The 16389-nt window shown below is 37.7% G+C and overlaps 1 protein-coding gene across 1 annotated transcript; it reads left to right on the top strand.

The window, feature by feature from the left end:
• The first annotated feature begins 721 nt into the window (after window positions 1-721).
• Window positions 722-15960, top strand: LOC148572595 (protein neprosin-like). The gene is made up of 7 exons (XM_088507619.1): window positions 722-871; window positions 979-1065; window positions 1380-1580; window positions 2552-2716; window positions 3646-3699; window positions 3801-3947; window positions 15589-15960. Exons 1-7 carry the CDS (start codon window positions 722-724, stop codon window positions 15958-15960), a joined length of 1176 nt encoding a protein of 391 aa, XP_088363745.1.
• The last annotated feature ends 429 nt before the right edge of the window (window positions 15961-16389 follow it).

The following is a 16389-nucleotide window of genomic DNA, read 5'->3' as shown; positions in this document are numbered from 1 at the left end:
TTTTTTAAGTAAATATTTGATAACAAAAAATATTAGTAAAAATAATTAAAATTTATTTTATTTAGTATTTATTTTGAGGGTCTGAAACGTTAATTTGGATCTGAGTGTGAGGCCCAAACTCCTTATGAGAGCGTGTTCAACTTGTTCTTACGTCGAGGTACTGCCATCTGAGTTTCTCGTAAGGAGGTAGGAGGTGGTACTTACAAGAGACTCTGATGTTTAAGTTAGTAAAGACTTTAGGCAAATTTTTAGTATATTAGAATGTGAATATACTTTAGTAGTGTCAGTTAATAACTATCTTTTGGAGTAGTTCATTTTACCTTTATTAAAAGATAACCGTTTTTTTTTTTATTTTGAGAGTTTGTTGAAATCTATTTTTTAGTGGGGATAGAAATAATAAGAGAAATTTGGAGAAACAATTACTTATTTCTGATAAATAAAGTTTGACGTGTCTAATCTCTTAAGAGATTGGATAAATTATAAAGATCATTCTTTTTAGGTGAATTCTTTTATTTTTATTGAATCTGACTTTATATTTTGGTTCAGAATATAAAAATTATTTATTAATTATTATTAAAATTAATAAATATTAAATATGATAAATTCTAACTATTTTTTTATTTTTCTAATATTACCAATTTTTTAATTGTGTGTGTTCCTAACATGGATTTGTCATAATAGCTTTAAGGATCCACATAAAACAAGTTTGAGAATTCTGAAAATGGCCAATATTTTATTATTCTTTTTCTTTTGCTTAGCAGCCAATGATTACAGGGTTGATGCTACTACGTTACCCATATCTACAACAGAAGAAGACGAAATAAAGAGACATCTGAACCTCATCAACAAGCCTCCCATTAGGAGCTTCCAAGTATTATCATTTATTTATTAAAATATACGATATACTTCTTTAAATTCTCATAATTTAATTTTTTTATTTTTATTTTTATTAAAAGATATAGTGTGTGGTACCTGCAGACAGAAGAAGGTTATATTGTTGATTGTATTGATATCCACAAGCAACCAGCTTTTGACCATCCTTTCTTGAAAAATCATAAGCTTCAGGTACTATATTCGGCTATTTTTTTTTTTTATATTATAAAGTAAATGGTGTAATACAGGGTTGTTATATCAATTTAATGTAATATATCGATATGAGTTAAATCGGTATCAGAATAAATCATCACAAAAGGACAAAAAATATCATAAAATGTGACAAACGATTTGAAAAAGAATGAATTACTCATTTTTTCATATTACATATATTTATCCAATGGTCATATTAAAATAAAAGTGACTATATTCTAATGGGGTAAATAAATTTTAATTATTTATTTATTTATATGTTAATTCACTATATAGATTATTTGTTGATGCAGAGAAAGCCAACTTTTCTAGGGAGAAGGGCGCATGCTTTTAATTATGTAACAAATAAAACACTAGATTTTGCGTTAGAGAAATTGTCTTGTCCAAAAGGGTATGTTCCTATCCGTAGAACATCTAAAGATGACCTTATTAATGGAATCAAAACCACTTCTTTTGCTCATCATCACTTCACTCAAAGCTTTCCAGGAAATCATGTAAGTAATTTTCTTTTTCTTTTTGGAGACGGTAATTAATTAACAAAAATGTTTGATAACTAAATAAAATTAGTTAAAATAGCCATAATTTATCTTATTTAGTATTTATTAATTATTGCGATAATTAATAATGTTAAATAAGGTAAGTTCTAACAATTTTTTTGTCTTCCTAACATTAATGGTTTAATTATTCTATCGGTCGTTATATATAATTTTATTGAGTTTTTAATTAGATCTCTATAAAAAAAATTTATTGAGTCCCTATATTATATCAGATTTTGTAATTAAGTTCTTGCTTGAAATTAATGGGATATTCTGTTAAGCAAAATGAATATACTTAATGTATAGAATATTTCATTGATTTTAATATTTTTATCACAGTAGAAACTTAGTTATAAAATCTAATATGATATAGGGACATAATTAAAAAAATATAAAAATTTAATTGAAAATTCAATAAAATTATAAAGACTAATAAAATAAATTAATGACAATTATTTTAAGAGAAAAGGACAAATAGGTCCTTGACCTTTTGTCCCGCGGACATTTTCGTCCCTGACCATTGAAAAATACTTTTAAGTCTCTGATCTTCACAAAACTTGGACGGATCAGTCCCTAACGGAGGCATTTGGACGGATCAATCCCTGACAGAGGCATTTGGACGGAGGAACTGATCCGTCCAAGTTTTGTGAAGGTCAGGGACTTAAAAATATTTTTCAATAATCAAGAACAAAAATGTTCGTGGGACAAAAGTCAGGACCTATTTGTCTTTTTCTCTTATTTTAATTTGCGTTTAGTTTTATGGATGAACAATGCATTCTACATGGAATGTTTCTGTATTTCTAGGAGTCATTGAAAAATGAATGTATCTGAATATTTGTTTGTCTAAATATATTAAATTTATTAAAAAAAATGAAAGAAACAAATAATTTAAGAAGAATGAATAATTATTACATGATTTTAATTTGTAGCTTGTAGCAATGATAATGGACAATAGAGAGGGTGGGTATATGGGAGTTAATGGCCACATCAATGTTTATCAACCAAAAGTAAGGAAGTATCAAATGAGTATTGCTCAAATTGCGGTTCAGAATGGTGAATCTGATGGAATTAACACAATCCTTTTTGGATGGCAGGTAATGTTCAATTTATTTAATTAATTAATCTGAGAAAACCTCTCAAACAAATATGTAAACGACTACTATCCATTATTTATGTCCTTCCTTTTTTGGACTTTTTAAAAAAATTATTTATTGGTTTCGAACAAATATAAAATGGAGATAATTAAATTTTTATTTCAACTATTTCTTATTAACAATCAGAGTTAATTAATTCATTCAAAATTAGTAAAAGTCAATGCCAATGTATTAATGACATGTTATTAATTGATTAATACTATTTAATCCTTAAAATTAATTGAATTTAGTATTGATGATAATTTTTCTTAATTAGTACAAAAATTCAATAAACATCCATATTTTAACATTAATTTTCATATAGTGAATCAGAATTAATTATTGTTATTATTAATAGTTTATTTTATTAATATATTAACATAATTAAAATTAAAATGATCCGATGCACAATTGCACACACACTCACACTCCTATCCTATGAATAAAGGGTATTTAACTATTTATGCAAGCTTCTTGTTTTATAAATAAGTATTCTTTTAATCAAAATATTCTAAAGCTAAAACTAATCTTGTTCGGAAAAACGATTTTACATTCAACTTTAAAATAACTTGCTCTCAAGAACTCATTATTATAGTAAGTATTTGCTCAGTCAGAATAATTTGCACTCTTTTAAATTTTTAGTTTCTGTCATTAAACAATTTAGTAGTTGGTCTCTTTACCACGAATTAAGGAAAGATAATACTTATATAAATAAGTTGATGATAATGTTGATAATGTTTGGCTATAATTTGTAATTAAAATGTTATTTATTTTTCTCTCTTCCTAAGATTATTCTCTTTAGAGTAATTTCTGTTTAGTTCTTTCAAAAAAACATTCACCCTCTTATATTTAAAAAGAAATAGTAAGTATTTGATCATGTATACATACAGGTGTCCCCACAAATTTATCACAACAAATTAGCACACGTTTTCGTTCTATGGACGGTAAGTAAAGAAATGTTGTACAATCATTATTTATTATTTTATTTGCATTTTAATTTAATTTTGAATTAGTTAATGAATAAGTTGTTGGAAAATGATTACAGTCGGATTCATTCAGGACAACAGGATGTTACAATATGATGTGTCCAGGTTTTATACAGACTGATCCTCATTTCACTATTGGCCTCCCTATCATTAATCTCTCTACTTATGAAGGCCCACAATTCGAAATTTCTTTATCAATTTCACGGGTAAGTACAAAATTACAACAATTATTATTAGACTTTTTTATATATATAAACATTGGAAACACTTTCATTCCTGAAATACGCATGCTTTGAAATTTTTTCTTAAATACGCATGCTCATATCAAGATCGTCGGCCACGAAATGGAGATGCCTACCATCTTACAACCGGCGCCCGCGAAATGAAGGGGACAGGTGCAGGGTCCAACTCAACTCTGACGCACACGAAATGGAGGGATAGCCATTTAGTGGCTGCCATCCACGAAATGGGAAAACCTGGGGTGGCGGTCACGAATTGGATGAAAATCACGTGTACCGTCCACGAATTGAGACCAGAATTTGGCTATATAAAGGCTCGTAAATGACCCGAAAAAAGCCATTATTTTCACTCTCCTCTCACTCTCGAAAGTTGCTCTCAATCTCTTCACCCTCTTTCTTTCTTAAAGAATTTCTGGTGTTAAGATTTGTTTGTTATTTCTATGGCTTCGGAGAACGTTTACGTGATTATATACCCAAACGGTGAAATTTCTCATACAGCAGAAGGTATTACATTCGTTTGCGATGATCCACTGTGGATAATGATTCCGCCACAGACATCGTTGCAAGAGTTGAAGAATTTGATTCTAATGCATACCGGAATGGTTAGAAAAAAAGAAATCAGGAAGCTGACTTACAGGATGCCGGTTGTAGTGACCAACTCGTTTTCCTATCAAAAAATGCAAATAAAATCCGATCAGCATGTGTCGATGATGTTTTCTTATCATCGCAGCATATGAAGCATCTATTCGTTGGAGCTTTGTTTGAATCTTCAAGATATTGGTGGAAGCTCATCCAGTTCGAATAATGTGGAGGGTGTGAGAAATCGTGGGGCGACTGATTTTGTTCCGGCTCGGGATACTAGTAGGGCCCCAAGTCCAAGCTTCAACGCGTTCGTTCCGCGGGAACAGAGTGTAGGTATTCGTGGAGCATGCCCCGCCCCTTCTACACATGTTGGGGTCGATATGGTTCTTGATGCTGCTATTGCAGATACGTCTGACGAGGATGACATTGAAGATTTCAGTGATGGTGAGGCAGAAGCCGTTCCGGAGACGCAGCCTCTACATGGCGATGCTGTTCCGGCAACACGGGTCGAACCGGAAGGTGGTGGTGTATCCTCATCCACACCAGCACACTATCTGTCCCTAAATCTTGCAGCAATGTATTCCAGTAATGCAAAGGACGGACCGAGCAGCTACCCTTTGTCAGGAGAGATGGAGCTCGAGATTGGGTTGAAATTTCCTAATCGGGAAACAGCGATGCTAGCAGTAAAAAACTATAACATCCGTAGGAGTGCAGAATATAAGGTGGTAGAGTCAGACCAAAGTAGGTATGTATGTCGATGCAAGCAGTTCGGGGATCAATGTCGCTGGATGGTACGGGTTGCGAAGACAAGGTCCTCTAGATTTTGGAAATTTCGAAAGTACGAAGGGCCTCACAGTTGCTTGGCAAGTTTAATGTCTCAAGACCACGCTCAACTGGATAGCAATGTCATCTGTCAGCACATATTCCCTATGGTGCATGCTGATGCGACAATATGTGTAAAGGTATTGCAAGGATCGGTAGAGTCAGCGTACGGTTACAAGGTGTCATACAAGAAGGTTTGGCACGCGAAGCAAAAGGCAATCGCAAGGATCTATGGTGATTGGGACGAGTCGTATGACCAGCTGCGTAGATACCTCAATGCTCTGCAAGCTTTCCTCCCAGGTATTACTTGCGTTTTATTATCGAATGGTCTTTGATATTTAATGTCCTTTTAGTCCTTCACATGCTTAACTAAGTACGCATTTTCGCACCAGGGACAATTGTTGACCTCCAAACGCGGCCGTACTATGTCGGAAACACACTCGACCGTGATAGTGTCATGTTTCACCAGGTTTTCTGGTCGTTCCCTTCATGTGTTGAAACTTTCAGGCACTGTATACCACTGGTGTCAGTGGACAGAACACACCTGTATGGTAAGTACGCAGGCACCCTTCTCATGGGCATAGCACAGGACGGCAATAACAACATTCTACCCGTGGCTTTCGCACTTGTCGAAAGAGAGAATACAGATTCATGGTACTTCTTCCTCACCAATTTGAGGAGGCATGTCGCAACTCGGCCAGGAGTGCTGCTTATATCCGACAGGCATGCGGCAATAAAGGCCGCATTGGAGCGTGAGGGGTGTGGCTGGGAACACAATGTGTATTGTGTACGACATATTGCCTCCAACTTCGCAACCAGTTTCAAGAGTAAGGAAGCCAAAAGACACCTGGTTAATGCTGCATATTCGAAGACGCAAGAGCAGTCGTAGTACTACCTGGAGCTTATCAGTAGCAAGGATCCGGTTACATCTCCGTAGATGATGGAGTGGATCCGAGGGTTAGAGCAACCTAAATGGCTGCAGCACCTTGATGAGGGCCGACGATATGGTCACATGACGACCAATCTTTCTGAGTGTATCAACTCCGTGCTGAAGGGCACTAGAAATCTACCAGTCTGTGCAATTGTCAAGTCTACTTACCATCGCCTGAATGAGTTGTTCGTCCTAAAGGGTCAGCAAGCACAAGCGCAGATTGCAAGCGGTCAGGTGTTCTCACAGTTCTTGCAAAAAGGCATACTAGCGAACCGTGAGGGGATTCCACAGATGTTAGTGACGTCATACGATAGAAATACTACTATTTTCACGGTCGACGAGATAGCTGTTGTAGGGGTGCAGTCACAGTTCCGGGTTAACCTTCAGTACCGCAGATGTGATTGTGGTTTCTTCCAGGCGTTACACTATCCTTGTGCACATGCTTTGGCCGCCTGCGCATATGCGAGATTGGACTGGCAACAATACGTTGATTTAGTCTACCATGTTGAGAGCGTGTTTCGGGTCTACGAAAGGGAATTCCAGCCAATGCCGGATGAGAAGATGTGGCCCCCTCCAGAAGGACAACGTCTTCGTCCCAACCCCCTCCTACGACGTTCAATGGAAGGACGTCCGGTGTCTACTATGATTCGGAATGAAATGGACGAGGTTGAGCCGGGACCAGGTAAGAGGTGCGGCCTTTGCAGGCAACCAGGACATACCAAGCGCAGTTGTCCGCATGTTTTCGCAAGCTAAGTTTCAACCAATTTAGTCTAATGTATTTTGTTTCCAAGGGTTTCTGTTTTGCTGTACTGGGAATATCCCAAATGTTTAATCTTCAACCTATTTAATGAAGCTTGATTTTGTTGTGTCTGTTACATTTGCATTCTCGTTTATATTTTAATGATGTTAAAGTGTGAGGGTATCATTACTAAAGATACAATCGCGAGTAAAAGGATCACAGCAAAGTAAGTCCATACTTAAAACAAGTAGCGAAATGGCACATAAACAAGTAACGAAACATCACATACGCCTTAAATAACTAACGAACCAGCGAATGTAAACAAAACTAAAGAGTAAAAACAACAACAGAAATAAACTAACATAACACTAATGGTGCTCGTGACCCAATCTACCTCCTGTGCCACACGATGGGGCTCGAGTGTCCCGGCGGGGACGAGCAGCAGGTCCCTCAACCTCGTCCGGTGTAGCATCAGCCCCCGTATAAGAAAGACGTCGTCCAGGCATCTACATGGCGTCATATGGTCGAAGTGGAGAAACAGCCGTGTCACCAACAGAAGCGGATCTCCTCCCTGCATAGGCAGGCTGAGTGTACGTGTCGGAGCGAGGAAGGGCGAGTGCAAGATCTGTGGGCGTGTGTGGGGATGACTGCTGAGGAATGAAATGGTCCAACCCGTCGAATAAGGAAGAGAAATTTGTCCAGCCAACTCTGTCCATAGAATCAATCAAGTCCTGCGTGCCTCCCTGGGATGAACCCCCAACCTCGAAGCTACTATGATATGGCATAACTTGCTGAATGGAAGATGGCTGGGGGGGTCCGCTGATACAACAGGTTGCGGGTAGTAGTAGTCCCCTGCGGCTGGAGGAGCATGCAATGGAATATGGTGTCCCATGTCTGGCTCAAAACTGGGTCGGTCTTGTTCAGGCAAATCTTGCTCATCCTCCCCATGTTCTGCATGACCTTCAACTCTGGCTCTGCGGGGACGGCGACGCCGATGGTCTCGGGGAACCGGAGGCAAATTAACCACGGGGCCTCTTCCATACTCCGCCGGCGCGTTTGCGGGGACAACGTCACCTCTCGGGTCATGCAATGCATCAGGGGTGGACAGAAACCTCCTTGTTCTCTGAGAGTACCACTTATAGTAATCCTGGCTGGGACGCAATGTATCTGCATGATCAATCCGCAGCTGGTATGCATCCGTGCACCGGTTGGCCCATACCTCAAACCACTCGGATAGTTGAACCGGCCACCATCTGTCATCATTACGAGCCGATTGTCAATGGAAGGTATCTATATTAAGCGGAGGGTTTGGAGGTCCTTGCTTTCCCTCAAACTGTCGCAACACCCGGTCAACATTTAGGATCTCAATCCACCTGAAAAATATTAGAGGCACAACGGCGGTATAGAAATCTCCATGCGGGTGGCCGAGGAATTCGGCAGGAACTCTAGACAGAAACCAGGGCTCCAAGTACGGTTGCCAAACAAACTGCAAAGAAAAGGAACCCCGTCACAACAGCCATATAAGGTGTTATTGAATACATATTAATAACTACGGGCACCAACCTCGTCGACTTGCAGATTATCCAACCGCAAACGGTGCCTAAGTAGGCACTGCTCAGCATAGTCATTTTGTCCTTTTTTCCCTGCCCACCTGTTTGACAATGACAAACTTAATAAAAAAAATCTATTTCCGACATGAAAGGATAATTGATAAAAGTCACAAAGTGTGGAGATCGATAAAATACCTCGTGGCTAAAGGAAAACTGTACGGTGTCGTGACATTCGGGGCCCAGAACGGTAATCTGTAGTATATCCACGACATGAGCAACGTGTGACACCCGGTCATACCCTCAACACTGTAATCCATTGCTAGGCACATAGCACGATATAACCAACAGAGGACGGCACTACCCCAACTGTAGGTACCTATGGCATCATACTCAGCCAATAAAGGCAGATATCGAACATGGACTATGTTGTTGGCCTTATCTGGAAGAAGCACGCCTCCCAACAGGTAAAGTATGTAACATCGTGCATACTGCATGAGGCCATTATCATCTAAGTCAAGCGTCATCTGTTGAAGACGAGTTCTGAGCCACTTCAACTTGATGTTGTACTTCGTTGTCCCTACGTGGCCGGCGGGAACCTCACCTGGAAGTTTATGACACCATTCTCAAATATCTCTTTGGTGAAACTTACTCCATGACCTTAACGTACCGCTAACAGGCTGACCATCAACAGGTAGACCTAACTGCATGGCTACATCTTCCAGGGTTATGGTACACTCATCAAAGGGAGATGAAAAGTATGAGTCTCCGGTCACCATCGTTCGACAAAGGCACTAATAAGTGGATTGTCGTACTCAAAGCACTTGATCAGCGAGGCATGATAAAATCCGGTGCGTCTCAGATATGGCTCAAGCCTCTCCCGCCTAATTTCCATGGTTGGATCCTCAGCCTCTAACATGAAAACATCAACCAGCGTGCCATGAGGAGTAAGAACACGTGTGGGCTACAACATAAGAAGCCAAGAAAGACAACAGTTACGAATACTATATAAAATTTTTAAATATCGAAGAAATTAGTTATAACAATCCCTAACAACAGCAATTCGATTAATGACGTAAACTAACCTTATGGAATAAATGTGCCGCTATATGAAGTTCGTCCAACCGGTTCAAGTTCTCCTCCACGTTCACCCCTCCCCCACTCATATTAAGTTAATTTTTTTTTAAAACTCACCACCACAAACTCACCCCCTATCAGCTTTCATTTACCACTCTCACAACTTTATTTTTCTACCCCTATTCCAATTTCACCGTGCATGAAGGCTCTCCCCACCCCCCTTTTATAACACTCTTGTCTCCATTTCCAATACACCCCTGCCACCCAACACGCCAATGCATGTGAGCTTCCTGCTGCTGCCGCTTTGACCACCCAACTCGTGCCCGCCAGAAACGAAGATCCCAATTCGTGGTCGCCGCCAACTAAATGGCCCATTTCGTGGCCGGTGAGCTAGAGATGCTCCATTTCGTGTGCGCTGTCCAGGAAGTGCCTCATCTCCTTGGTGGCAGCCACGAATTCGCAGACCCTGCACCTGTCCCCTCCATTTCGCGGGCGTCGGTTGTGAGATGGTAGGCATCTCCATTTCGTGGCCGACGGTCTTGATATGAGCATGCGTATTTAAGAAAAAATTTCAAAGCATGCGTATTCCAGGAATTAAAGTGCTTCCAATGTTTATTTATATAAAAAAGCCATTATTATTATTTAACATAGGCTAGATAGTAGATACTAAGTTTTTAATATATTTATTTATTAAAATAAAAAATTTAAAATATTTATTAATAATAACATTACCATGTAATTACTCATATTAGCTGAAATCTTTTTGTCCTCAATAAACTTTTTTTTAACTGGTTTTACCATTTAACTAAAATTAAAATTCAGTGATGACTTATTTATTACTTAACATTTTATGTGAAACTAGTTAAGGACGGAGTTCTTCATCATCATCTGTTTAGTTCTCCTCCTATTATTATATTTATGCATAGTTATTTGTAAAAAATAAGTTGTTTCAACTTACTTTTTCATTAGTCATGAACATAAATATATATATCTTTTAATATAAAATTATATCAAATTTTTTATCTTAAAAGACATAATTTTCTATTCTAGTAATAAATATATACAAAAATATTTTTTGAATACTGTATCTATATTTAATTATAGAAATATTATTAATATAATATTTTTATGTATATCTAAATTATTCATTAATATCTCCTTAAGGTGGAGCATGCAAGTCTTCAATGCCCAACTTGACCAATATTATTTCAAATTTTTTGGCATCAAAAGACATAAAAAGGTCGGTCAAGTGGGAACATAAGATGGAAGGAGGCGTTGGTGTATGATCTCATCCCAAACAAGATGACAGTCTACTTCAATGTGCTTTATGCGTTCATGAAAAACTAGATTTTTAGCAATGAGACGAATGGGAACTTGGTGAGGCACGTATAGAAAGGAGAGTATATCTTTAATCCACTTCAATTCTTTTGTTATCTGAGCCATTGAACGATATTCAGCCTCAATAGAAGAGGCAGACACTGTCTGTTGTTTCTGAGTTTTTCAAGATATTGGTGAGTTACCTAGTTGGATGAACTGTCATTGACTTGCGAGTGAGTGGACAACTAGCCCAATAGAGTCACACCATCCATAGAGCTGCAAATCATTCTCTTGTGGGAGAAGAATTCTTTGGCCAGGGTGTCCCTTTAAATAGCGTACAACACGTAAAGCGGCTTGCCAGTATTCGATGCGTGGATTTTGCATGAACTAGGATAACATGTGAATATTGTACACTAGATCAAGCCGAGTAAAACACAAATAAATTAGTCTTCCAACAAGCCGATGATATATATCAGGATTGAATGAAAGAGAACCTATAGCTAACCCCAATCGATGATTCTCTTCGCACGGTGTTGCTATAGGCTTAGCACCTAGAAGTCCTGTTTCGGTGATTATGTCCAAAGCATATTTTTTTTGGTACAGAAAGATTCCAGTCGGAGATCTGGCAATCTCAACTCCCAAGAAGTACTTCAGTCGGCCTAAATATTTCATGTAAAAATATGTGTAAATACTAAATACTATTTGAAACGTTGAATTGCAGCACCATTATTTCCTGCAATTACAAGGTCATCAACATTCACTAAAACTACCAGTTACACGCTATTGTGACGAAAGCTAAACAAGGAATGGCCCATTGGGGATTGCTTAAAACCATATCGAAGGAGGGCAAATAAAAAATTTTGCAAACCAGCAATATGGAGCCTACCGCAGTCCGTAGAGAGATTTATGAAGTTTACAAACAAGTCCTTGTTGAGGCACTTTGACAACCAGGGGGAAGCTTCATGTAAACGTCCTCATCAAGTTCTCCATGAAAAAATGCATTGTGGACATCCATCTGGTGGAGTTTCCAATTTTGGGCTGCTGTCACTACGAGTGTTGTGCGAATTGTTACCATCTTTACCATTGGAAAAAACGTTTCATTGTAATCCAAGCCTTTCACTTGATTATTTCCTAAAATTACCAGTCTTGCTTTGAACCTCTCTATTGTCCCATCAAAATTGTATTTAATTTTATAAACTCACGTATACCCATGTGCTTTCTTTCCTGGGGAAGAGTTGTGAGCTTCCAAGTGTCATTAATTTGAAGCACACGAATTTTTGGGGACATTGCTTCGTGCCAACGCTCATCTCTAACTACTTGAGAGAAAAATAGAGGTTCCTGTTTTGTCTGGATAGAGGCAAGAAAACTGCGGTGTTGTTTGAAAAAAGAATTATAATTCACAAAATTTTGTATAGGATAGAACACACCTGAGGATTTTGATGGAGAGAGAGGTTGGTCGGTAGAGCTTATTGGTATCGTGGCAGCAGAGACAAAATCACGCAACTTGACTGAGGGTGTCTTCATGCGGTAACCCCGACCAAGTGGAACGTCCATCGTGACTAGTGGTAAATCAGAAGTCGGTATTATTTCTGCTGCACTTGGTTCTGATGCATCGTCAACAATGTACTCTTCAATCTCTTCATTAAGCTCATGTCCTCCTTGTTTGTCAATAGGTACTTCAATAAGGGAATCTCCAGTACAGTCATTTAAGTGTGGAGTATTGGACTCAAGTGTGGGTGCTGAACTTGGCTCATTGTGTGTGTCTTCTTCAACAATTGTTTCTGTCATAGGAGGTCCAATATCCTGATTCCTTGGTTCCAAAGCCTAATCCACTTTAAAAGAGAACACATCTTCAACAAAATGGACGTCACGAGAGACAAAGAAAACTTCTTTTTCCAAGTCAAATAGTTTTCATCCATTTTGTCCAAAAGGATACCCACATTTTCAGTTGTGGCTGGCAAATTTGTCTTTTGCCTATTCTGATTTTGAGCATAACACAAAGAGCCAAAAACCCGCAAGTGCTCATAACTTAGAATTGTTCCATGCAAAACCTCATACGGAGTCTTGCCCTTCAGTATTGAGGATGGTGTACGATTAATTAAATAACCAGCAGTTAAGACACATTCTCCCCAAAACTGAATAGGAAGATTGCCTTGAAAGCGTAATAATCTAGCAACATTGAGAATATGTTGGTGTTTGCACTCCACTCGTCCATTTTGTTGCAGTGTATTAACACATGATGATTGGTGAACAATGTCTTGTTGTAAGAAGTATTGTTTTAAACACATGAATTTCGTTCCATTATCAGATCGCACCATTTTAACATACTTGTTATATTGGCGTTCAACCAAAGTGAAAAAAATTTTCAATGTGATTGATACCTCAGCTTTTTCTTTCAACAAATTTATCCAAACTGCTTGTGAACAATCATCTACAATAGTTGAAAAATATGAAGCACCACACGAGGAGGGAGTTCTATAGGGTCTTCACAAGTCACAATGGATTAAATAAAAAATATTGGAAGCTTGATAGTCACTTAAAGAAAACTTATCTCTTGTTTGTTTGAATTTTTCACAAATTTTATTACTTGTAGATCTCTCACTTACATTACGGAGTATTTACACAATTTTAAATGATGGATGCCCTAGTCTCTTATGCCGAAGTACTAGTTGATTCTCTGTTCTGGCATGACAAGCTTGAATCTTGTGTGCCCCATGATACCAATAGAGCCCATCTTTCCGCTCACCCGCTCCAATTAGCGTTTTCGAAGTGCGGTCCTGTATGACACAAAACTTATCAGTTAATTGTATTAGACAGTGTTCTTCATCTGTTAATTGAGAAATTAAAAGCAAGTTGCAGTTTAATTGAGATACATAGAGAACATTTTTCAATTCAAGTCCTCCTTCAAGTATCACTGTTCCTTACTTGCATGCTATCACCTGCTCTCTATCCGGTAAATCTACTGGACACATACATATAGTTTTCTTTTTACATGAATTTTTCAGGGTTCTCGTCATGTGGTTGAAAACTCCACTATCAATGATCCATAAATAAAAAATTCTCTTACCAGTTATTTTCTCAGAGTCATTTGGTTTTTGCTTGTTAATCATATCTACCAATACTTTCCATTGCTCATTGGTCAATTCAGATATCTCATGTCTCGTGTCTTCTGTGGTGATAGCATGGCTACCATTTCCATCAGTGTGTGCTACATGTACACGTGCTGAAATTCTTTGAGCACGTGTGCCTTGTTGTTTGTAGCCTTTGCCACCGTCTCTTCCTTCATTCCTTGGTCGATCGCCCCACCATTCTGGATATCCTACAATCTGAAAGCATCCTTTAACATCATGCCCACTTTTGCCATAGTTAGAGCATATTGTTGATTTTTGACTAAGATCTCCTCGTCCTTTTATCCTGTTCCCTGCGAGTCCCACAATCAACTCTCTTTCTGATGCCTTAGCCATCGTCTTCACTCTCTCCTCTTGGACTAGCATTGCATACACACGATTCAGCAATGGTAAAGGATCTGTTGCCAGGATATTTGACTGCACTGTTCCGTAACTCGCATCATCTAGGCCCATTAGAAATTGGTGGACCATCTCTTATTCCTTTTGCTTCTCAAGTTGAGATCCAATCTCGCACTTACATCCACCACACGCATTTGGGAATTTGCTCGCACTGTGCTAATTCATATACTTTCAATTTCCCATAATATGCCATCATGGTCATTCCTTTCTGTTTGCATCTCGTCAAATCTTACTTCAGTTATTGTATTTGTGGTTTGTTCATAGCAGAAAACCGCTCTTTGATATCTTTCCACAGTGTTCGCACATTTTCAACATACGCAACGGTTGATCGTAAGCTTGGTTCAATCGTGTTCAAGATCCATGATACAATCATGGATTGGACTGCCCACCAATTCTCAAGATCAGATGCACCTTGTTCTGGTTCCGTGAGAGTTCCATCGATGAATCTCCATTTTCTCCAAACCCGAAGTGATGTTTTCACAGCTCTAACTCATTCCTCATAGTTTTCTCCATGCAGTTGCACCTGTGTAATTACATTTCCTGGGTTGTCACTCACATTGAAGTTATATGACGAGTAAGTTTTCTTAGTTTCTTTTTCTGAAACCTCTGGTATATTTACAGAGTTCTTTCCTAATTCTGTAGCCATGATTATGCAGCCTAAGTTCTTTTTGTGTTTGTTGGTATGAGAGTATACTCTGATACCATTAATATTGTTATTAGGATAAAGTACTATTTTTGTTACTAATGAGCTATAATTCAAATGACATAATCTTTCCATACTCATTTAAAAGTTGTGGGTTCGAGTCTTACTCCTAACTTTAGAAAAAAAGTACTATTTTGATCTTCGACATTTAAATTAAATTCTAATTTTATTTTTAACATTTCAAATTATTTATTTTTATCTCCCACAAATTGAAATAGGATATTTAAAAATTTTGAATTAAAATATAAATTTAAAATATTAAAGATCAAATTAAAATTTAAAATATTAAAGATTAAATTAGAATTCGACTCAAATTACTTTGTCCTTGTTATTATAATGTTATTCCCCCAAATTACATTGCAGGATTCCGAAACAAAAAACTGGTGGCTAGTAGCACAAAACAGACACATTGGATATTTTCCAGCAGCACTATTCTCAAACTTGTCAACGGCCAATAGAATTGGTTGGGGTGGCAGAGTTTCTGGTGTTATGAAGGGTCAGAGTCCACCCATGGGCTCCGGTCACTTCCCAGATGGGGACCTGACACATGCCTGTTTCATCAGAAAGATTTCATATGTTGTGTCTGATGGGTCAACCCAGGAACCGGTTCAGGATGTTCCAAAACTTGGGGGTGATAATCCTCAATGCTATGGCCTCAAATATTTTGGCTTTTTGGATCCCCAAAATAGATTCACCCTTCAGTTTGGGGGCCCTGGTGGATCTTGTGCCACATAAATTAAATGTGAAACAAATATCATATAATTAATGTATTCTTGGATCAATAATGTTGGTTCTCATTCTTATTTTTAATTCTTGCAATAAATAAAATACTACTACAGGATTTACCGGTATATGCCGGTATATGCCGATTGAATTATACATTTTTTGACCTTTTATGTTAGAATAAATTACTATTTGTACTCATAAAAGATATAGATGCTGACAAATATATCTATATAAGAATAAAATGATAATTATAACCACAGAAGATGGTTTTTGTGTGTGCCAATAGTATCCGAACGTTGGTTACACAATTGGTCCGTTAGGGTATTCTTGACACACAGAAACTATATGCCGTTGATACAATTATCATTTTATTCTTATATAGATATATTTGTCGACATTTATATCTTTCATAAATACAAATGGTAATTTATTCCTTTA

Source organism: Arachis ipaensis, chromosome B3 (assembly GCF_059453495.1).
Source record: "Arachis ipaensis isolate K30076 ecotype BB chromosome B3, ASM5945349v1, whole genome shotgun sequence".
Lineage (NCBI taxonomy): Eukaryota > Viridiplantae > Streptophyta > Magnoliopsida > Fabales > Fabaceae > Arachis > Arachis ipaensis.
This window is presented reverse-complemented; position numbering and strand designations above follow the sequence as displayed.

Coding starts and splice junctions, on each gene's coding strand:
- LOC148572595 (XM_088507619.1), top strand. CDS start 722: ATGGCCAATATTTTATTATTCTTTTTCTTTTGCTTAGCAGCCAATGAT. Junction 1,066..1,379: donor TGAAAAATCATAAGCTTCAG/GTACTATATTCG, acceptor TTGTTGATGCAG/AGAAAGCCAACTTTTCTAGG. Junction 2,717..3,645: donor CAATCCTTTTTGGATGGCAG/GTAATGTTCAAT, acceptor GTATACATACAG/GTGTCCCCACAAATTTATCA.